We start from the raw sequence: 23,839 nt of genomic DNA, 5'->3' as shown, positions 1-23,839 counted from the left end.
GGAAAAAGAATCTTTCTCTCACATTTCTATCTGGCCTTTAGCCTATATACTTCATTAAAAAGAAAAAAAAAGGTACAAAGGTCTGCCTAGGAAACAAGGATGACCTCTTTTCACTAAATATGGTTGGTACCTTATTTCCTTTGCTTGCCCAAGTGATTTAAAAAACGTTACCCAGCCTTGCCATTTAAGGTGCCCTCTTTGGAGGTGTAGCAGGCGGATCCTCTAAAAGTGAGGTCTCCTGAAAGGATTCAGGAGTTAAACTGCAGAAGGTGACCCACCCATTATCTCAGGAGAACCCTCCATCACATCTTTAAAAATAAACACACACCAAACCCAGTATAACCACACCAGGAAATACTGACCTGTGTCTATGGTGTCATTGCCATATTTTTCATGATGAGACCCTGAAATGAAAAACATCAGAGTAGCTATTTTGGAAGATAAATAGGGACTAGCTCACAGATGCGTCTGATAGGAGTGCTGCTCCACCCCTGACAAAGGGCAACTGATAAGGGAGGGCACCAGAGGCAAGGGTTATTTGATGCTTCTGGGCCTTTGCAGAGAGATTATGCCATGTGGAGTTGCTTAGACGTGAATCTCGGTCAGCCATGACAAGCTGGGTAAGTTATTATTAACACCTCAGAAACTCAGTTTCTTCCTCTGTAAAATGGGTGTGGTGGGGGATTAAATGAGATTGTTTATGTGTCCAGCACATCATACATACTCAGTCAGCTGTGGTCACAAGTATTCTTTGGCACGGACACAGTTGGAACCCCTGGAATGGTGACTGAGGTACCTCATTACAGTCCTAGTTGTCCCCTTCCCATAGTTTGGCCACCCCCAAGGAGACTTGAGGAAAAGCCCTTCCTCAGAGGTGTCCTTGGGGGAAACATAAATCTTATAATACATCTTCAGAAGAAGCCTCCACCAGGTGCATTTACATTTTCTCCTTTTATTTTTGAGGTGAGGAAGGGAAATCAACATACTTGAGCAATTCCCCCCCTCAGAGATGCAATGAAGGAAAGAGTGCAGGAGTCAACTCCTTGGTAACATAGATGAGAGAAAGAGAACCTGCAGATGGTCAAGGAAGACCCTTAGAGCCTTCATTTCGATCTCTACTCTTTGGGCCTCTTCCCAGAACTGTCAAAAGACAGTCAAATAATGAAGTTTCTTTCCTGTCTTTCCCTTCTGTCTGTGTGGGCACTTCAGGAAAGGTCAGAAATGCAAAAGTAGAAATGAAACAGGAAGCCTCCCGGGCATCTATACAGAGTTTGACAGTTTATAAGGCACTTTCAGAGACATTAACTCATTTGACTCTGCCAGTAATCCTATGGAGGACACTCTCCATAGGTCTTCTGGTGCCTGGTTTGGTGTTCTTCCCATCACACAATAATTAATACTGATTAAATACCTAATCCTGACGAGCCTTGTAAGTGTGGAAACAGCCTCCCAGATCAATGGATTCCAGGGTTGTGGAGGGGCAGGGAAAGGCTGAGCCCCCTAACCTGAAAACCCACGTTCTCTCATTTAGAACCTGGCCAGAGAGGGCTGCAGCATGGAGGGGGAACCAATATTTATTAACACCCACCAACAAGCACCTTCCCTGCTATATTATTTAATCCTCACCACAGCGTTATGACTCTATTTTCCAGAAAAGGCAACTAAATCTACAGTTTATTAAGCAACTTGCCTATGACTGCAAACCAGTGAGGCAGAGCTAGGGTGCACAGCCCTGTGCTCTGGGTCCCCAGAGCTTTCCCTATCATATCATGCTGTCCCTTATCATGCCACTCTCCCTGACCTCAGGGGTACAAGTCTGGGGGTTGATCAGGATGCTCCATCTGCCTGGCTAATCATGTCTGATGCAGAGAAACTCCACTCTAGTTCTTTCCAACCTGTTGATTTTTAAAAAAAATATATTGATTGATTGGTTTTAGAGAGAGGAAGAGGGGGAAGAGAGGGAGGAGAAGGAGAGGGAGAGAGGAAGGGGAGGGGGAGGGAGGGGGGAGAGGGGGAGAGGGAGGGAGAGAGAGGGAGAGAGAGAGAGAGAGAGAGAGAGAGAGAGAGAGAGAGATTTGTTGTTCTACTCATTTATACAGTCACTGATTCTTGTATTTGTCCTGACCAGGGATTGAACCTGCAACCTTGGTGTATCGGGATGATGCTATAACCAAATGAGCTACTCGGCCAGGGCCCCAACATGTTCATTTTAATATTAACTTTAGTAGCAATAAATATAATTGTGGCTAACATGTAATAAGCATATATGTGCCATACCCTATGCTAAGAATCCATATGCATTATATCATGTAATCTTTATAATTGTTTGATGATGTGGGCATCATTATGATTTCCATTTTACAAAAGAGGAACCTGAGGCTCAGAGAATTAAGTACTTTTCCCAGGTTTTAAGTGATGGAGTTGGTATTTGAGCAAAGCCAGGTCAGCCTTACTGCAGGCTCTGAGTTCTTGATAACAGAGGCGACATCTGTACAAATTTGAGATTGAAGGGTGCCTTCTGAGCACAGCCTTACAGAGACTGTAGTGGGAAGGGGGACATGGGAAGAAAGAAAGGAGCAAAGGGAAAACCCCAGGACCCATGCCACAGTGTCTGCCCCTTACCAGATAGCCTCCAGGTCATGCAGAGGATCAGCAGGATGACACAGCCCACCAGCAGAATGGAGATACCCGCGATGAACCCATATACCCACAGGGGTACGTACTCTGTGGCGAGTAGAACAGCATGAGTGATGTGGCTGGGAGGCCTGTTATACCATCCCTGAGGTCCCCAGCCCTGACACCCAGCCCCTAGGCTAGCCTCTCCAGCCTGCACCATGACATGCTGGTGATCTCACCCACCCCTGGGCAGCCTTGTGTGCCTGGCTCCGCACCAGGCTCAATCAGGGACTTCTCATGGGGGCACTGAGGAAATGTCCCTTTGGGCCTCCTACAGCACACTATGGGAAGAAGCAGTGGCCTTACCTGCAATCCGGTCTGCTATGAGAACAAAGGGAAATAATATTTTAATTATTAATAATAATCACAAAACCATCACTGATATCCACCGAGAGCCTGCTAATGACCATGGCCCTATGCAACCAGTTTAGATACAGGTTAAACTTGATGAAACCATCTACATGAAACACCTGAGTTTCTGGTCTACTAAGTGATGCCCCAGCCCTCACTTGGGAGGCTGGGGTTTGCATCTAGTCCAGTGCAACACCTGTTGCTTTTTGCTCAATTTTGACTGTAGCCACAAGTTAGGCTGCAGATAGCTTCTGAACACGCTCTGCCATTTCCTTTGTGTATGGTCTTGGACAAGTTACATATCTCTGTGCCTCAGTTTCTTCATCTATGAATCTGGGGGAGGGAGTCTCTACTTCTTGGTACTATGGTTCACAACTTATGAAGATTTTGTTCTGTACATGGTATATAACTCTATGACAGTCACAAAAGCTGAGGATCAGAAAGATTAAGTACTTTGCCCAAGGCTACATAGCTAATACAAGGCAGTCAGGAGTCCAACCAGGATAGTGTCTCTCTATTATAGCCCTGTACCACAAGCCTGAATAACTCCAAGTTAAACTCTGCCTCCACTCTTAGAACCAGGTCAGGGTTCAGCTCAAGCTGTTGACCTTCATCCATTCTCATTGCAAGTATGTTCCAGGACAGCTATCTGCTTCCTACCTGGAATTTTTGGGCAGAAGGCAGTCGCGGAGTGTCTAAGGCAGTCATTCAGACAGCTGCTAAAGAAGGGCTGGATCTGTGAGACCAGAGAAGGGCAGGGAAGAGAGGGACTCTGAGAGGCTGGAAGACACAGGGCTCCCACCAACACTTTCCTGACAGAATAGTAATGGATTCTGGCTGACTCTCCAGTATCTCAATGTGGCTGTTAGGTAGATCACCCATCATCGAGAGGGGGGTCAGAGGAGCCCTGCCCAGGCAAGGCTGGGAGCACGGGACTGCCAGGCAGGGAGTCCCAGGTGGTAGTGGTGTTGGGTCCTCAGAGAGCACCAGTTATGAGCTGCCCTTCTTCCCTCCCTCACCCCTCCGGAAGGAATGGCCATCTGTGCATGCTGTTATACCACACTCACCCACCTGCACTAGGTGGCGGCAGCACCAATTAAAGTTTGGTAGGGTGAACGTGAAGTTGGATCGCTGGTGGAAGTCCTCTCGTGTCGGCTAAAGAGAGGGGAGAGGATAGGTGAGGCTAGCTGGACCAGAGCTGGCCACAGTGCCGCAGGAATGGGTAACAACGTTCCCCACTGCTGTCAGTGTGCCTCAGGAAGGCCACAGGAGAAACGCCTTCCATGTTTCTGCTCCAGAAAACTACATTTCCCTAGTGCATAGAGTCTGTTGTTAACTTATGAACACAGCTAGTGACTGGTATTTCCCTCTTTACTTTGGTTGCTAAGGATCGTGGAGACAGATCTGTGCTCACCCCAGCGGTGTGGCATACATTTTCTGTACTCATAGCACCCTGGTTTCATCTTATTGCCTCATCTTTATTTCCCCTTAGTCTTCATTTCCACATTTTAAAAATCTTCAAATCCTTTTTGAAGTAAGTGGAATAAACAAAGCAGAACAAAAAGAGAACAGGAGAGAATGTGTGGGAGGGAAGGACAAAAAGCATAGGTTGGTGAGCAGGGCAGAGACCAACTATATCAACTACAGATAGTAAGAGCAAAAGGAAACCTCAATCACAGAATCAACTACATACCAAAAGGAAGGAAAAACAGCAAAGGAGCCTTGGATTGGTACTGACTAAGCACAGCACTGCCTGCTAGGCTTCTGGCAATACAGTTCTGTCAGGACCAGTAGGGGATGCTGGAGGCCTGGAGAGGTGGCTCTGAGCTAGGTTTGAGGGGTTAAAAGTGGCAGAGAGTTACCGCAGGTATATCCAGTATGTGTTTGAAACATCTCTGGTTCTCTGTGCGTGGAAAACTGTTCAGCAGGATCTGGTAATGGGTAGATTCATCCCACAGGGTGAAGCTCACCCGTAGGCGGTAGGCTTCCAGGATCTCCACGGTGATGTTGGGATCCCATAGGCTGCCTGCCCAGGGCACAGACACAGGCTGGGAGTGAGGAAGGGGCAGGTGTGTGTACCCAAGTAAAGTTCCCCTGGCAAGGACACCAGACATAGTTACCTGAGCTCACACATGGCCTGGTTTTCTTCATCCTGGGTTCCTCACAGTCTACACACCCAGAAAAAAATGAAACCATTAAGCCTCTGCCTTATAAAGTTTGCTCTTCTTCCAGAATGCTGACACCAGAGATAACAACCTTTTCCTTCTGGGGAACCTGTTCAAGGATGGCCCCTTCAAAGCAAGCTCCAGGACTGGACTGTGGCCGCTGGCCAAAGGTCCCAGAACACTGGGGCTGAGCTGGTTGTCTCATCCCTCCTCTCTCAGGGAACCCTCTAGATTTAAGTGTATTTCTCCTGAGCTTGTTCTGGATGACCAAAGAGTCTTGGCCACTCCTGTTTCATCTCTCCCCACTGCAGCTTCCTCTCTAGGTTGCCTCTGCCTTTTTATGAGGGGAGAACTTTTTTCTCCGTTCCTTCATGGCAGTGTTTCTCAAACTTTTGTGTGCACCATCTTCAGTAGTTTCTGATTCAGCAAGTCTGAGGTGGGTCCTGAGAATCTGCATTTCTAACAAGTTTCCAGGTAATTCAACGATGCTATTGGTTCTGGGGACTACCTTAAGGACTGCTGCATAGATATCTTCTTGATCTCCTTTCCCAACTTCCTTGACTGTAATGTTTTTACTTTGGTTTAAGAAGGCACATAACAGGTATAAATTGCCGGGGAGTGACAGGGACTGAATCAGTCCACTTTAGGGACAGGGGAGGGGACTGGGGATATTCACTCATTCGACAAATACTTATGGAGCTCCCAGTATGTGCCAGGCATCGTTTTGAGAACGGAAGACACAGTGGTAAGACAAAGTCCCTGTCCTCCAGAGATGACATTCTAGTAGAAGAGACTAATAAAAACAAATAGCATAATATGTCACAAATATATTATAAAATGTCAGGGAGTAATGAGTAAGAAAGAGGAGGGTATGCAGAGAGTGTGTGTGTGTGTGTGCAGGAAGTTGCTCCACAGATGAAGGTCATTATCATCCTAACAAGCATTTCCTGATCACCTACTACATGCAAGCCAGTTTGTGAGGTTCTAGTGATGGCACAAATGGGTATAAGATCCAGACCCTGTCTTCAAGGAGGCTGGTATTCCAGATGTAGTTGATTTTGAACAATAAAAAGTGTTGTAAGTTGTGGCTGAGATTCTGGGGAGGACAGAAGGTGCACCTTGAATGCTGCTTTTGAAGATAAATCTGGCAGTATTCATAGGCAGGGGGATTAGTGGGGGAAGAGGAGATGGTATCATACATGGGGTGGTGTTAGATAAGCACAGGCAGGAACTGGGCTGGAAGTGAAGGACAAGGTGATGGAAGCTGGGACAAGGCTGGGAGCTGGGGTAGCAACCCTCCCAAGAGTGGCTTGTCTTCCTGATATTTCCTGGGTAGAAAGCATGCTTCTCTAGACAGGGAGGAACTCCAGTTCCCATAAAACTCCTGGGGTCTTGGGTCAATATCCACTGTTTGTGCCAACAGAGAACAGACTGTGCCTTCAGGGAGTAGAGGCTGCAGCCACATACCAAAGGGCTCCCCATCCCAGGCATCTGTTTGTTCTGTGGGTACCACATGCTGACAATGGCAGCCAATGTCTAGCTAAGCAGGGAGGCTGAAGTCTGGGCCACTTGCTGGTTTCTTCTGCAGAGCCATGTGGTGAAGGAAGGGTTTGGTAGGGCGTTCTTACCTGGTACGAGGAAGTTCCTGGACTGGTGGTTTGGGTCCCCATCAGGGATGGGCTTGGGCAGGTGGTGAACGGTCACTTCATATTCCTGACCAGGTTCTACCACAAAGTGGCTAAAGGTAAAACGCCACTGAAGAGAAGGGAGGAAGGGGAGGTTGGACAGGTGACACACCATACCTCTCACACAGCTGTGCCCAGAGAACCCCACCTTACCCACCTCAAAAGATCAGTCAAAATAAGAAGAAATAACCATAAGATCCAAAATCAGTAGCTTCTGTATCTTTGCTCTTTGTTTCTTCTGGTCTTTCCTTCCTATTTCAAAAAAACTTAGATCTGGCTTCATCAATATAGTGTCATATACATGAGAATCTGGGGAAAGCCCTCCTCCTCCATCAGCCCTCTCAAAATGCAGAACAATGGTGTCAGGGAGCTGAGCCAGGACTTGGGGCTATTGGAGAGTTGGCACAACAGAGGCAGCTAAAAACTATTGGTTAATTGACTCTTCCTCCTTAAATGGGAAAGCCAGATCTCTTGAGATTGTTCTGGAGCACAAAAGTGCAGAGGGAAGGCTAGAGAGAGCCCTAGTTATCCTGGGCCTCCAGGCACCTTTGATGCAGAGATGACAGAATGTGAGTGGAGAAATTTTCTGGAGGGTGCAGATAACAGATACTAACTTCAGCTTCCATTCTAATTATCTAGTGGATAGGGGTGGGGTCCTTTGCTTCTAAGGCACCTGGTCCTCACCACACACCTAACACTCAAGTTTGGGAGCCCTAATTAAATATGAGAGGGAAATCTGTCTTTGCTGCCTATGTTTGTGGGAGATCTGCAAATGGCCACTTTTTGCAGATTTAAACCAGCAATTTCCAAACTGGAGCTTACATAAGAATCACCTGGTGGGCTTGTAGAAGGACTGCTGGGCCCCACCCTAGAGTTTCTGATTCAGCAGGTCTAGGGTGGGGCCCTAGAATCTGCATTTCTAACAAGTTCCCAGGTCACGGCTGATGTGCTGTTCTAGGATACTTTGAAAACAACAGCTTTAAACAAATTCAGTGAGAATCAACATTTTACCATCTGGCTGTAAACAGCAAAGTGAGCTGAAATTGTGCAGAACTTCTTTGCTTGTGCCCCACCCATTGCAGTTCTCTGGTCTGGGCAAAGTTGTTTCCTTCTGAAGGCAGGGCCCAGATTAATCTCAGTTACAAATAAAGATGGCAGGAGGCAGGGCTGGGGAAGTCCTCTCCCCATTCAACTTTCTTTATAATGACTAGCTAGGGAAGGATGGAAGGAAAAGCAGGGGCTGGCATGTCTGAGAAGTTTTCAAAAACATCTTCTGCTCCTCATGATCATCAGAGGAACATAATCCACCCAGGAGCTTGATTCTTACCCGCTTGTGATGATGCTGAAGTTTGGAGAGAAACTCAAACTTGACACACAAACGTTCATTGGTGTTCAGCTGCAGGACAGATAACTCTGCACCTTCCAGGTAGAGGATGCTGGCTGAAGACCAAAGGGAGGAGGAGAGACACAGATGTGGATGAACGAGACAAACCACTGGGTGTGTCACTTCCCTGTTGGTTAGGCTTGCTCACTCTTAAAAGAAAATCTGCTCATCTTACCTAACCCTCCCCTTCCTGTTCCTTCCAGCTCACTCTTGGGCCTAAGTTAGCCTACTGCCCTGCAGATAGTTACTTCTCAGCTAGACAAGGACAAGCAACACTTTACACTGGGATAGAAGTAAAAGCTTTGCAAGTCTGTGGCTAAGGTGTTGGCAACAGGGCACAGTGTCTCCTATGGCCACCTCACCATCCTTAAAGAGAGTGCAATAGCAGCAGGAGCTGGGGACTTACAAAAAGAACTCCCCCAGCCCTGGCTGGTGTGGCTCAGTGCTTAGAGCACCAGCCCACACAATGAAGGGTCGCAGGTTCGATTCCCAGTCAAGGGCACGTACCTGGATTGCGGATTTGTTCCCTGCCCCTGGTAGGGGCACGAGCAGGAGGCAACCAATCCATGTGTCTCTCTCATATCGATGTCTCTCTCTCTCCCTCCCCTTCTCCCCCTCTCTTCCACTCTCTCTGAAAAGCAATGGAAAATATATCCTCGGATGAGATTAACAGCAACAAAAAGAACTCCCCCAGACCTTGTTCACAAACCTAGGGCTGGCTCTTGTTAACCCCAACTTCCTCAATTCTGTAATACAACTCTCTATCCCTAAGAGGTGTGGGGTGGGGGTGTCATTTTAAGAAATGGTAGTCTCTAAATTAAGGGAAAAAGCAGGTTGGCAAATGTGTTCACCATTTTTCCAGTAAATATTTGGTACTGCAGTCACAGAATCAACCATGTGACTTTTTTTTCTGGGGTGATAAAGATTTAAGGTTGAAGGAAGGCTTTCATGAAGGATGGTGGGATGAGAATGTATCATCGTGGACTAATATCTAAAACACTGAAAACGTGTTCATTGCATGATATGATGTATCCTTTCAGCACTAATTTGGGCCCTCATGTCTGAGCACAGGACTGGGAACCTAATTCTCAGTCTAATGGGAGAGCCAGATGGTCTAGCCTGTGGATTCACCTAGAGGTGGCAGAATCCCACAGGTCCCATTGATATGCACACTCACCATCCGTCTGCAGTGTCCATTCAATGTGAACCACAGGGACAGAGTCTCCATGCTGGGTATGGGCAAAGTGCAGCTGAACCTGGACATCTTTTGGGGATGAGGGGGTCAATTTTCGAGGTTGGATCCAGCTGTCATCCAGGCAGGTACCTGGAGGCCACAAAAAGCAGACATCAGAGACTTGCATGCTCTGCAAGAAACTGCAAGAAACTGAAGCAAGCAAGCAAGATGCAAGCAAGATGCCCAGTGGTATGTCCAGAGAGGTGGACCTTAAATGTTAGGGGCGGGGTTCTCAGCTTTCCCTCCCTGCCCCCCCTTTTCTTGTGCTTGTCCAGGGTCACTGCAAAGCTTTGAAGTCTTAAGAGCATATCAGGAGAGAACACAAAGTATGCAACTTGGTTTTGAGATGAAGCAGTGGTTGGAAATGGGAACAAAGAAAGAGTGAGGTAGTGGTAAGAGTTGCTTTACTTTTATACGCCAGGGTCCCTAATTAGCACAGACACTTGAAATATATAAGCCTCTTTCCTGAATTAAAACACACAACAAAATCAACACCACAAATGTCTCTCACGTTACAGTGACAAGCTCTGGAAATTCAAGCTGGATTACTGACATACCAGGGCAGCACATCAAGGATAACCTCAAAATCCAAAGGACAATTCAGCTTCTTACTTCCTGACTTTGGATAATGAATATATATAATTTTTAAAGATTTATTATTGATTTTTAGAGGAAGGGAGAGAGAGAGAGAGACAGAGAGAGGCACCAATGTGAGAGTAAAACATCAGCTGCCTCTTGCACCCCTCCCCTCCCACCAGGGATCAAGCCCACAATTTATGCATGTGCCCTGGCAGGATATTGAACCAGTGACCCTTCAGTGCTTGGTATGACAACAAACTGAGCCACGCAGAGGATATTTCTTTCTGTTGCTTTTCAGAGAGAGTGGAAGGGGGAGAGAGACACAGAGAGAGAGACAGACAAAGAGGTCAATGAGAGAGACACCTTGACTGCTTGCCTCCCGCATGTGTCCCAGCCAGCACCAGGGATGGAGCCTGCACCCAAGGTATGTGCCCTTGGCCAGAATCGAACCTGGGACCCTCAGTCTGCAGGTCGATGCTCTAACCATTTAAACAAACTGGCTAGGGCAGGATAATGAATATTCTTGATAGGAAGCACAGGTGTGTGTATCCAAGGTTCTCAGAGGTACCTCCTGTTAGAAGGTGCAACCCTCATCCCAGACTGGAAGAGGAAGGCAGCACTTTTGTCAGCAATCAGCATGAGGTTAGCACTTTATTATCAAAGCAACAAGAACAAAAAAAAAGATGACTTACTATTCTTGACTGTGCAGTTTAGCCCCTGTGGGAAAAAAGAAGATAATTACAGCTGGGCTCCAGACCTTTTCCTCTGGCTCATTCTCAAGAATGAAATACACACGGCCCTGCCTTCTCACTTTTGGGGACCAGTCCTCACACTTTTCTCAACCTACCCAACTGAGGAGAAACAGGATGAGAAGTGGGGATAGTGGATAACAAAACAGAACTGGTGTTTTCTGAGTAACCGTTAGGAGCTGGGAACCTTCCAACTTTAAAAGACACTGAGAGGGTTCCCCTGGGGTGCCCTGGTGACAAGCATCAGACCCCTTGAGGCTTCCAATCTTTAGTCTGGAAACAGTGCTAAAAGAGTGGGGAGCAAAAACTCCAGTCCCTGCTACAAGAATTTCACTAAGTCCCTACAAATTCTCTAGGGAAGACGTGCCAGTCCCTGTTCTGCATGAGTTATATACTATATTGTCTCACGAATCCTCATAAAATCACCCGAGTTGAGTCGTCTTAAGAAATATAACATTGCCAGGACTTGATTTGAACTGTAAAATCAGAATAACCACAATACCAACTTTATAGCGTTGTTGAGAATTAAATGATACAAATGCAAATAAAGATTTTGGGATAGGGAGTGCTGGTAGTGATGGTGGTGTGTGTACAGTGCTTTTCACTTCTAATCTGTCTGTATTATGAAAAATTTCCAACAATGGGCATGAATTTGTGTTACTAGTTATACAATTAAGTGAAGTAATACATGTTCCCACACTGTTAAACAGGAAACTTAATAGAAGCCCTAGGAGAATCATTATGAGGAATTCTATTGGCTGCAGTACCCAGAGAACCATCTCACTGCCTGCTAAATGAGACTAAATTTGTTCAATGTCTGGACATCCTGGCTGCTCTTTAATTATTGGTTGCCCTTCTTATACTAAGTGCTCAATAAATGGAAGCTATTATTACACAGGGTGACCTCCACACATTCAAACTTGGCAGTACAGCAAAGGAGAACTCAGGCTCAGGTACTTTCAGTTATCTTAGGTAAAATGGACCAAACACATACAGTGGTGCAGAAAGTCTGATGTTGAAGTGGACCAGAAACATGATTTTAAGAACAGAGAGATTTAGTATATGCGTGTAAATAGGGCACTGGGATTGGCACTTGCCTTTCTCTCAAGAGGGAGCAGGGAAGCAAGGTTAAGGAATGGGAAATGACACTGTTCTACTAGGGTTCATTCACAAAGTGGAGGAAGAGATAATGTCCTGGAGCACACTCCAGGAGTGATTATAAGCATGCCGTTTCATCTGTAGCCTACCTTTCTGGGATACCAGTTCATCTTGGGGTCTAGACTTTCTGTATCCCCAGGAGGGGGCATGCAGGAGGCAGCTGATTGATGTTTTTCTCTCTCACTCTCCCTAAAATCAATAAAACATATTTAAAAATAAATAAAATTTAAAAAATGAAAATGCAGTCAGCTAATTAACAATGATGCCGGGCCCTGGCTGGCATCTCTCAGTAGTTAGAGCGTAGGCCCAGGGACCAAAAGGTCATGGGTTTGCTCCTGGCCCCTGGTCCGGGTGTGAGCGGGAGGCAACCAATCAATGTGTCTCTTTCACATTGATGTTTCTCTCTCTACCCCTCCCCCGCTTCCACTCTCTCTAAAAAAAAAAATCAATGGAAAAAATATCCTTGGGTGAGGATTCACACACCAAAAAAATGCTGGGTCTCCTGTAATTCCTGTGATTGATGGAAATAGCTTGGTATTTAATACTGTTTTTGGTCTTGTTTTTTTTTAATTGTTGTTAAAATATAATTTTTATTGATAGACAGGAAGGGAGAGGGATAGAGAGATAGAAACATTGATGATGAGAGAGAAACATCATTGATCAGCTGCCTCCTGCATGCCCCCTACTGGGGCTCGAGCCCACAACCCAGGCATGTGCCCTGACTGGAAATCAAACTGGTGACCTCTTGGTTCCTAGGTCGGTGCTCAACCGCTAAGCCACACCGCCAGGCTGGTCTTGGTTTTTTACTGTCATTGTTGTATGTACGTATTTCGTTACAGTTTTTATATAAAACAACTCCTGAACCTCACCAAATACCTCTCCAGCATTTATTGACATAATTTTGTCCTTTATTGATATAATGAATTATGTTGATAAATATGCTGATAATGGACCAATTTTGAACTCTTGGAATAAATCCTACTTGATTATGGTGCACTATTCTTTTGATATTCTACTATTAAATTTACTAATATTTTATATAGAATTGTTTGAATTTATATTCATGAGATTGGTCTGTAGTTTTCTCTTTTTGTATATAACTTACCAAGGTTTAGAATTAAGCTTTGTTAGCTTTAAAAAATACCTTTCCCTCTTTTTCTGTGGTATTGAATACCCATCAATAGGGTATGGCTGAACAAAGTAAGATGTAATTTAAATCTCAATGTCCATTAAAACAGAAATGGTTAGCCCAGCCAGCACTGCTCAGCAGTTGAGCATTGACCTAGGACCCAGGAGATGGCGGTTCAATTCCCAGTCAGGGCACATGCCCGGGTTGTGGGCTCGATCCCCAGCAGGGGGCGTGCAGGAGGCAGCCAATCAATGACTCTCATCACTGATGTTTCCATCTCCCTCTCCCTTCCTCTCTCTGAAATCAATAGACATATTTAAAACACAAACAAACAACAATCCCAGAAATGGTTAGATTGCTATCTACTATGGAATATGCAAATATTAAAGAGCATTAGTTATATAGATGTCTACTGACATGGAGTGGTGGCTAAAATGTGTTGAAGAGTGAGAAAAATAAGATGCAAAAAACTTTTTATTGTAGAACCCAATTTTCTATGGAAATATGTGATGAAAAATCCTCCTTGTATATTTATATATGTTTGAATATGACTGTATGAGCACAGAAAAACATGTGAACAGATATATATCAGACACACTGGTTACTGGGGATGAAGGAACGGAAGAGATGGAGAGAGGGACGATAAGGGGGAAAGGATGTAAACAAAACAAAAATATGCATTTAAGTGAAATATAGAATAAAAAATTCCATTCGAGGTCACACAATGTTGACATGTATACATATTATCTTCTCCCCCTCCTCAAACCACATGAAAGTTATAGGAAAGAGAAATTTTTTAAAAAATATGTTTTTATTGATTTCAGAGAGAGAGGAAGGGAGAGGGAGAGAGATAGAAACATCAGTGATGAGAGAGGCATTGACTGGCTGCCTCCTGCACAGCCCCTACTGGGGCTCAAGCCCACAACCCAGGCATGTGCCCTGACTGGGAATCAAACTGTGACCTCCAGGTCCATAGGTCGATGTTCAACCACTGAGCCATGCCAGCTGGGCAGAAGGAGAAAATTTTTATAACTCCTTAACGACAAAGATATGTGAACAAATTTTAAAAAGATAAAGTGGTGCCCGGCCAGGCGTGGCTCAGCGGTTGAGCATTGACCTATGATCCAGGCGATCGGGGTTTGATTCCCGGTCAGAGCACATGCCTGGGTTGCGGGCTAGGCAGCCGATCAATGACTCTCTCATCATTGATGTTTCTGCCTCTATCTCTCCCTCTCCTTTCCTCTCTCTGAAATCAATAAAGATATGTATTTAAAAAAAAGAAACGTTTAAAAAAACACACGATAAAGTGGCGCCCGGCCGGCGTGGCTCAGCATATGAGCATCAGCCTATGATCCAGGAGATCAAGGTTCGATTCCCAGTCAGGGCACGTGCACGGGTTGGGGGCTCCATCCCTAGTGGAGGGGCCTGCGGGAGGCAGCTGATCAATGATGACTCTCTCATCATTGATGTTTCTCTCTCTCTCTCTCTCTCTCTTCCTCTCTCTGAAATCAATAAAGATATATTTTAAAAAACACGATAAAATGGAGACTGACTTAGGCCAAGGGGAGGAACGTCAATCTTAGCACTGCAGAAGGGAGATGCAGACAAGAAAGAGGCCACATGTTCATTAGAACCCTTCTAAGAATTAGGTCTTAAAGGTATCAGGTACTTGGGAGGTATAGTGTAACACAGGCAGGGTTTGGGGGTTATGTGAAGATCTACAGATGGAATTTGGTTCAGGAACCTTAGCCTCTCTTTCCCAGCCCTGATCTCAGAATGCCAGTGCCAAGCCCAGGGAAAGGACATCCAGATTTGGACATCTGAGGGTCAACCAGTAGATAGGCCAGGTTTACCATGACCCTGATCCCTATAGTAACCCAATGATCAATAAACTCTATACAGAGCAATCAGCCTTTTAGACCTCTTATTTTAAGATTATTTTTAACAATCTCAGACAGCCAAAGAGTACCAGATATTTGAGAAGGGTTTCCTGTGTGAAAAGTAGATCAAAACAAACAAATTTTTAAAATATTCTTGAAAGAAAAGAGACAATGTTGGGAACAGAATAGAATTTTTAAAAAATCATAATAGTTTCAAAGAGGTTAAGAGAGGGCACAGCAACCATATGACAAGGACAGGATACTGTGCAAAAATGAGCAAGCAGCCCTGGATGGTTTGGCTCAGTGCTTAGAATGTCGGCCCTCTGACAGAAGGGTGAAAGGGTCACAGGTTCAATTCCTGGTCAAGGGCAGGAACCTGTCATAGGCTCAATTCTCAGATCCGGTTAGAGAGCATGCGGGAGGTAATCAATCAATGTGTCTCTCTCACATCAATGTTTCTCTCCCCCGCCACCTTCCACACTCTCTGGAAAAAAACAAACAAACAGAAAAAACCAATGGAAAAAATATCCTCAGGTGAGGATTAAAAAAAAAAGAAAGAAAAATGAGCAAGCAGAAAATAAAAATGAACCTTGAAAATAAAAAGTTCCACAGAAGAGTTGGGCTATAAAATTCAGAAAACTTGTCTGAAAATAGAACAAATACAAACAAAAATAGAAGAGAATATGTGATTATTAGAGAAGTCAGAAAATACAAGGTATGATTAACTGGATTGCCAGAAGAAGATTACAGGGGAAATAGAGGGGAAGAAATTATTAAAAATAAAATATTCTAGAACTAAAGGACTCATATGTTCAAATTTAAAAGGTCCACTGCAACAGTCTGCACACAAATTTAAAAAAGACCCAGACGAAGGCCCAATATCATGAAACTTTTGGTATAGCAAAAATAAAAAGAAGATCCTGGGAAAAATTTAAAAGTGTTTCCCTTACAATCAGAAACAAGACAGGGATGTCCTCTTTCACCACTCTTAGTCGACATAGTACTGGAAGTCCTAGCCACAGCAATCAGACAAGAATAAATAAAAGGCATTCAAATTGGAAAGGAAGAAGTAAAACAGTCATTATTTGCAGATGATACGATACTATATAGAGAAGCCTAAACATTCTAAAAAAAACCTACTAGAACTGATAAATTCAGTAAAATAGCAGGATACAAAATGAATATTCAGAAATCAGTTGCATTTTTATATACCAATAATGAACTATCAGAAAGAGAAACTAAGAAAATAATCCCACTTACAATTGCATTAAAAAAACTGAAATACCTAGGAATAAATCTAACCAAGGAGGTAAAAGACCTGTACTCGGAAAATTATAAGACACTGAAGAAAGATACTGAAGAAGATACAAATAGCCCTAGCCAGTTTGGCTCAATGATTAGAGTGTCAGCCCTTAGACTGAAGGGTCTTGGGTTTGACTCCTGGTCAAAGGCACATACCTTGGTTGCAGGCCAAATCCTCAGCAACCAGTGTGGGAGGCAATCAGTCAATGTGTCTCTCTCACATTGATGTCTACCCCCCGCCCCCCTCTGAAAAGCAATGGAAAAAAATATCGAGTGAGGATTAAAAAAAAAAAAAAAGAAGATACAAATAAATGGAAGCATATACTGTGCTCATGGATAGGAATAATAAACATTGTTAAACTGTCCACACTATCCAAAGCAATCTATAGATTCAGTGCAATTCCTATAATAATATCAATGTCTTTTAACATTCTGAAGGACAATTATCTTTAACCTAAGATTTTTATATCCAGCTAAATTATTTTAAAAGTGTGAGGGTAGAATAAAGACATTTTTTTCAGACATGTAAAGACTTAAAAAAATTTATCATATATATATAAAATACAGGAGTTGGCAAAAGTAGGTTTACAGTTGTAATACAAATAAATACAATAATTAATAAACACAAGAATAAACTGTGTTTTGTGTACTCACATCTGTAAACCTACTTTTGTTCACCTTTGTATATATCCATTCCTCATACCTTCATACCTTTTCCTAGGAAATTGCAGAAGGATATGCTCCAGCAAAATGAGGAAGGTAGCCTCTGAAAAAAAAGACACAGGGTCCAGGACATGGGAGCTGTAAACATGACAGAATATCTAGCATGACAGTTGTGCTACAAGTCTAGAAAGTAATCAATCCAGATTGGAGCTAAGGACAGAGGGCACCTGGAGGGAGTTCTCTGGGGAAGGGGGAATGAAATTGATCTAAAATCTGATGCTTGCGGAAAAAAAAATATGGCAAATCTGATAGAAAAAATTAAGACTAGTTACAATGAAAATTATGGAAGCGAAGAATTAAAGCAATTATTATCTCCAGGGGGAAAGAAATTATACCAAAAAAGAAATATAATCAAAAGTACACATACTTGCCTCATCAAGGAAGATTATTTACTTGTCATAATAAACACTGATAACTAATTTAACTAAAACTGTGATATAACTACAAGGGGAGATTGGGGGGAGAAGCAGTGGAAGGAGGTTAATATAAGACATTTAGGGCCCGGCCGGGCGTGGCTCAGCAGTTGAGCGTCGACCTAGGATCCAGGCGATTGGGGTTCGATTCCCGGTCAGGGCACATGCCCTGGTTGCAGGCTTGATCAATGACTCTCTCATCATTGAGGTTTCTATCTCTCTCTCTCCCTCTCCTTTCCTCTCTCTGAAATCAATAAAGATATATTTATAAAAAATATATATATAAGACATTTAGATATTCATCTATTATGTCAATAGATAATATCTAAAATTGACAAATCGAGAATAACAATATAAGTACATTTAGAAAGACAGAGACAAATGTAAGAAGAAATAATTAAAAGTGTAAGTGGATCGATTGTTTAGGAAGGGGTGAAGGGTGGGACAAGGATCAGCTCTTTTTTGTTTTAAACATCTTTGTACTATTTTAAAAGGACCACCTTGATTAAAAATTAATTAAAAAACAGAGTTTTATCTATGATGTTACTCCAAATAAATGAAAGAATTAAAAAGTGAGATAAACAGCCCAGCTGGCATGGCTCAGTTGGTTGAGCGATGTCCCATGCACCGAAAGTTCACCAGTTGGATTCCTGGTCAGGGCACATGCCCAGGTTGTGGGCTCAATCCCTAGTAGGGGGTGTACAGGAGGCAGTCGATTAATGTTTCTATCTCTCTTCTCCCTTCCTCTCTCTCTAAAGTCAATAAAAACATACTAAAAAAAGAAAAATGAGATAAACAAATGAAAACATGACTTTAAGGGGAAAGTATAGCAGATATTTTTTCCTTATAATTTAATTTCTATATAGAATTTATATTAACATAATATTTTTAATAATGTAAAAAATACATTCAGGGTCTTTGGGTACTACTAAGATCTTGTTTTATTCCCTTCTAATAAATCATTCCTAATTTCTTTATTTCAAAAGCCCATTTAAAAAAAATAGTAGGATCAGAATATTATTTACAAGCTACCTGCCAGTGAATGGCATTATGTTAAGGCCTCCTGCAGAAATCCAAGGGGGAGAATGTTCATGATGATGATGATGACAGTAGCAGGTAATATTTATTAAGTTCTTCTTTTGCACCAGGCATCATGCTAAGCACTTTATACACATATCTCATTTAGTCTTTACAACAACCCTCTGAGGTAAGTACCATTATCTCATTTTTACTGATGAAAAAACTAAGGCACAGGCAGGTGAGCTAAGTGGCTCAAGGTCCCACAGGGCTAACACTCAGCTTTGCTCCAGAACCCATGCTCCTAATCACTGCTATACTGCCTCTCAATAAGAAATGGTGGACTAACACTGTCTATCCATAGTGGTGAAGATTAAAAGAAAGTTATTAAATAAAAGACTGTATACACCCTGTGCATTCAAAGGCCACTACCAAGTGTGCAGTAAAGAGAAGTAAGCTCTGAAGTCCCAGGCAGAGCTTTGATTCTCAGTTCACACTCACCAGGGTCAGCAGTGTGATCCTGGGCCCCTTACCTAGCCTCTCTAACACATGATCATCGGCCCGGCAGGTTCCTGTGAGCTCTGAATGAAGTTATACATGCTAACACCGCCCCTGTATAGTGCCTGAACAAAGCTGTAGTACATCAGTACCCTTGCACCTTCCCACACCATAGCCCAAGCTGTCTGGCCCTTTCACATATCTAGCAAGTTATTTGCTCTCCAGATAACCCTGTTAGGTGAGGGTCATCTCTTTTTATAGAGAAGACACCTGCTCATAGCAGTGGAGTGACAGACAAGGACTGCAGAGCTGGTGAGGGGAGCCCAGGTCTCTCTCTCAGCCAAAAGTTTTCTCCCTCTGCACTGCATAACCTCTCGCCTCTCAGCCTCTCGCCACAACCTCTTCTTGCTCTTTGATGTCAGTCTCTAGGTGAAAGGCGAGCCTGAGAGGGAAAGTGAGACATTGAGCATGATGGTCAAGGAAACTGTTAACTTTGCTGGGTCTATTGCCAGCAGTGACCCCAGCCCTGACTGCCCAAATGCCTACAATGCACAAGAGAATCCACAGAACACACCTTGGAAGAGTGGCGCAGCTCAAAGCAGCTTCTGGAAATCAGAAGATAAGGGTTAAACCAAACAGTTGTTCTACCACAAGTCAAAACCGCAAGTGCTCAGGCCAAAAAATAATCTAAAATGCTATACACATTCTGTCTGAAAAGTTGTATCCTAATAGTCACTGTCTTTGTGGGCTTTCCTCTGGGCTGGTAGCCAAAGGAAACCTTGGATAAAGCCTACCCAGGGAACTGCAATTACTTATGGTTTCTCCAGTACTGACTTCTGTGGGAACTCAATGTCATCTGGGTTTTGAGTTACCAATCCAGGCAGCAAGAAAGAGTGCTATGCCTGGTCTCAGTTTATCATTGCTGTTCAAGCAGAGTTAACCATTCACTCATCATTTACTCATTTCTGTATTCTTTTATTCCACAGATATTTATCAAGCTCCCACATCCTGTGTTGCAGCACTGGGCTAGGAATAGAACAGGCTCCTCTCTGTCTATGAGAGAGCCACTGAGAGCCAAATCAAACCGGGCTTTGGATAGACAGTTATATTCTGTAAAGTGGTATGGGCCCACTTTGAGATGGCTCACCTAGACAGCCCTTCCATTGTAGAAATGAGGAAAGCCAGGCACAGGCAGCCTAAAATGCCTAAGGTTGCAGAAACCAAGTAATGAAGTCCGAATGGTCCTCTGAGATCAAGTTTGTGGCTTTAACTCTCCTCACTATAGGGTGCTGCATCCTCAAAAACACCAGGGGAGAGAGAGAGAGAGAGAGAAAGAGGGAGGAGAGCTCTGAGGGGTGTAGTTTCTTTTTCTATTTTTCCTCCTTCCTTCCTTCCTTCCTTCCTTCCTTCCTTCCTTCCTTCCTTCCTTCCTTCCTTCCTTCCTTCCTCCCTCCCTCCCTCCCTCCCTCCCTCCCTCCCTCCCTCCCTTCCCTCCCTCCCTCCCTCCTTCCTTCCATTCTCACCAAGGATATGTTTTATTGATTTTTAGAGAGAGAGGAAGGGAGAGAAACATAGATATGAGAAACATCGATCGGTTGTCTCCCATATGTGCCCCGACAGGGGATCGAACCTACAACCTGGGTATGTGCTCTGACCAGAATTGAACCCCAAACCTTTGGTGTACAGGATGATGCTCTAGCCACCTGGAGAGGGCTAGTTTCTTTTTAAAGGGCCTAGTCAATGATGCAGGGGAGCTGTTTGTCATGGAGGTGCATGTCTGTGGACGAGGTGTATGCAGAGGCAAGTGGGAGAAGGAAGAGTATGGAGATAGCAGACAAACGTTGCCAATAATAGCATCCCTTTCTAGCCCTCTCTGGAATCATGCTGTGCCTATGCTCCAGACTTTCAGTAGCTTCCCACTGAGCAATTGAAGTCAAAGGCAGTTAGCCCAGCTCTCATGCTGGCCATGAGGGAGTCCCTCCTTAGCTTTTCTCTTTCCAGGCACACACCTTATTCTGCCAACCCAAGGGTTGTGGCACAGCCTCTTTCTGCCACATGCTCAACAACTCTGTCCAGGAGGCTCCTACTACCCCTCAGGGCTACCACACTGTCTTCTCTGCCACAAAGAACACCCCATCTGGAAATAATTTTTCTTTTCCTGGAATTCTGTATACTAACTAGCTGTAAAAAAGCACTTGCTTCAGGACACCTTGTATCACAGTTACCTCCTTCAAGCCTTTTCCCTCCTTGATGATTTAAGTTCCTTGGGCTTCAGGGTTTCTTTATAGTTTCAATTCCCAGCAACAGTACCTTGTACTTTGCAGGCACCTGACAAATGGCCATCAAATTATGAACTTGGAATCTCCCAGGGTAGTATAATTCTATATCAAGTCTGCGGGAAGGATCTGCTGAGCATATCCCCTGCGTTGCCCAATAGTGGGAGTCACAAGGACATTTTTCCCCTCTGCTAAACTGTCCACCCTCTTTTGGTAAATTCTCTACAAAAATTAAATAAGGAGAAATATCTTTAGAGTTGTTCCCCATCCTTTGACTCAGACAATGAGCAGGAAGGGGGCTGAGGAAACCAGAAAGAAAGTGGAGGAAAGAGGGTAAGGTAACTTAGAGGAAAGAAGCTGTGGGGGCGGGCACTGTGTTTTGCTGTTTCTTTCCCTCCCCTTAAATTGGTCCCCTACATCAGGGCCCCTACCCCACGAGTGGGTGTGTCACTTCCTGTGGGCACAGCTCGGATACTCCAGACCCGTGCAATCCCAAGGCCCGAGTGGTGGTGGTGGTGATGGGGGGCGCTGGAGGGGCGGTGTCTTAATCATCTGCCATATTCATTCTCCCCTTCTGGGGAGGTGGCAGCAAGTTGCCCCGAGTCTGCCGGCAGCCCTCAGTCTCCCTCTGAGCAGCTGTCTCTTGCAGGTTACAGGCCGCGTCTCACCGGAGGCAGAGGCCCTGCAGGCCACCTTGGCTTGAGCGAACCTTTTCCGTCCGCAGGTTCCCCTTCCCCTCGGGGGAGTGGGCTGATACCCACAGGGGCCTCCACTTCTGATCCGGCTGCTGCGGGCTTGCCAGGCTCCTCTGGAGAGGAAGCCTTGAGGTCTGACCATCATCCCGGGCTACAGGAGGGGCCGCCCGGGCATAGCAGGGGTTCTGCAGGGCGCACGGGGGGCCAGCCCAGTCCCGACCCCCCTCCCCTTTCTAACCAGCTCCGCCCGGTCTCTCGCGCTCCGCCCAGAACCTGGGTCTCCTTGCCCAAACCTCGGGGCGCAGCGGAGGTGTCCCTCCCACCTCCCGCCAGTCAGGTTGTGCAACACGCGCCGCGCGATCTCTTCTCCCTAAAAACTCCCTCTTCTCCCGGGTCCACACCCCAACTCCCGCCGCTCCGAGTGTCCTAGCCGGGGCGCCCGCTTCTTGTGCCCAAGCCACGAACCGCCTGAGACCCCAGCACGTACTTCCTGCCCGCCCGGCGCCAGCCTCGAGCCCCGACCGCCTGGCCTCCCCTCCGCGCCCCCGCTTCCCCTCCCGGCCCGCAGCATCCTGGCGGCCCCCGCGCCCCGGGAACGCGGCGGCGGGGTCTCACCTGCTGGGAGCAGACGGGTGCCGGGTACTCCAAGAGCCGCGGGGAAGCGCGACCCGGAGCCGGCGCGCTCAGGAGCAGTAGCAGCAGCCCCAGGGGGGGCCCCTGAAGGACTAGTGGTCGCCGCCACGGGGCACCCATGGCCCCCAGCACTGTGCGGAGCTCGCGGCCCGGAGTTTGGGGCGCAGGGACGGAACGCCAGGCCTCCCCCGGACTCCACAGTCCCAGTAGGCCGACTTCGCCCGCTTCCGGCTTCCAAAGCAGCCAAGGGGCGGGCCGCTCGGAGGGAAGGGCTGCGGGATGCGCGCGTCCCTCCGCCGTCCCTCCCCCGCCCGCGCGGCGGAGGTGCGCGCCCCCGCGCTCTCCCCGCGCCCCGGCCCCTCCCCACAGCAGCCCTCGCCCCGGGGTGCGCCTTCGACCCTCAGCCAGTTCCACACCTCATGCAGCTCCTACAGTCACGCTAGAAAGTACGGTTTCCATCCTTTACCCCTTTGCTGTCTCCCCTGGCCAGACTTCTTTTTTTCTCACTTCGTCGACTTCAGGCCCCTACTCGAGATTCTTCAAAGGAAGTCTTTCTTTTTAGTCCCTGTCCCCCTTACCGCTCCCCTCTCCTTTCCCCCGGCTTTCCTTTCTTTTCTCAGGGAGGCGGGGTGGCTTGGGGCCCAGCGCGTCCCCGTTCGGCTCCCGGGAGGAAGTCCGAGCGGCCATTTCCCGGGCGTGTGACGTGCACCCGGGGACTCGGGATCCCTGGCCCAGCGCTGCTCCCTGCCCAGCAGCCCCCGGAGAGCCGTGTTTCCCGAGAGACTTACTCCCGGTCTGCTGAAGGACTGTCTTCGGCCCTTACATCTATTAGTCTCCCGCAGAACGGGCGCCAACTGCGTCCTCTCGTCTCCATTCCCAGTCGCGCGCGGTTCCCGGTCCTGGGTTGCCGCCGCTCCTTCCTGCCGGATCCTGGCTTCCAGCCTTGCCCTCTCTTTTCATCCTACCCGCTCCAGACACATTTGCGTTTTGAAAAGTGCATTTTTATCCCCTTTCTCCCTCCATTCTAAACACATCACCATCAATATTTCCTTGCCTTTGATGCCGATGGAATCTAGACGCACTTAGCTTCTCCCTGTACTTTCCACCCACCTGGACTGGAGCTCCCAGACCTGGGCGGCGGGTTTTCTCACTGTCCAAAGCATCAACTTCCCTTTTCCGCTGCTGGCAGATTCCTGGTGACCATCTCTGTTGATCTGTCCGTGTCTCTCCGCCCTCCTGCAACCCCTCTCCCTGGCCCAAAAGTACCCAGCTGCATTAGGCCTGAAGCTCTG

General features: G+C 46.0%; 1 protein-coding gene across 4 annotated transcripts in view; it reads right to left on the bottom strand.

Moving 5' to 3' along the window:
• The window catches only part of IL17RA (interleukin 17 receptor A), a 30,412-nt gene extending 7,556 nt beyond the window's left edge, over window positions 1-22,856 (bottom strand). The window contains exons 1-13 of one of the 4 annotated variants that reach the window (XM_081129291.1): window positions 22,530-22,604; window positions 12,071-12,170; window positions 10,767-10,791; window positions 9,439-9,585; window positions 8,205-8,317; window positions 6,821-6,947; window positions 5,148-5,195; window positions 4,890-5,053; window positions 4,099-4,182; window positions 3,688-3,763; window positions 2,983-2,997; window positions 2,623-2,724; window positions 363-404 (exon numbers count right to left, since the gene is read on the bottom strand). In XM_081129291.1, the coding sequence (XP_080985417.1) occupies window positions 363-404; window positions 2,623-2,724; window positions 2,983-2,997; window positions 3,688-3,763; window positions 4,099-4,182; window positions 4,890-5,053; window positions 5,148-5,195; window positions 6,821-6,947; window positions 8,205-8,317; window positions 9,439-9,585; window positions 10,767-10,791; window positions 12,071-12,130 (1,003 nt within the window). In that variant the 5' untranslated portion in view covers window positions 12,131-12,170; window positions 22,530-22,604. Of the gene's footprint in view, window positions 1-362; window positions 405-2,622; window positions 2,725-2,982; window positions 2,998-3,687; window positions 3,764-4,098; window positions 4,183-4,889; window positions 5,054-5,147; window positions 5,196-6,820; window positions 6,948-8,204; window positions 8,318-9,438; window positions 9,586-10,766; window positions 10,792-12,070; window positions 12,171-22,529 lie in introns of all 4 variants that reach the window. The other 3 variants (XM_081129289.1, XM_081129290.1, XM_081129292.1) reach the window with 3 other exon arrangements.
• Between the last annotated feature and the right edge of the window lie 983 nt (window positions 22,857-23,839).

This window comes from Miniopterus schreibersii (assembly GCF_964146895.1).
Source record: "Miniopterus schreibersii genome assembly, chromosome: 2".
NCBI classification, from domain to species: domain Eukaryota; kingdom Metazoa; phylum Chordata; class Mammalia; order Chiroptera; family Miniopteridae; genus Miniopterus; species Miniopterus schreibersii.
Note: the sequence above shows the minus strand (reverse complement) of the source record. Positions and strands in the feature narration are given on the sequence as shown.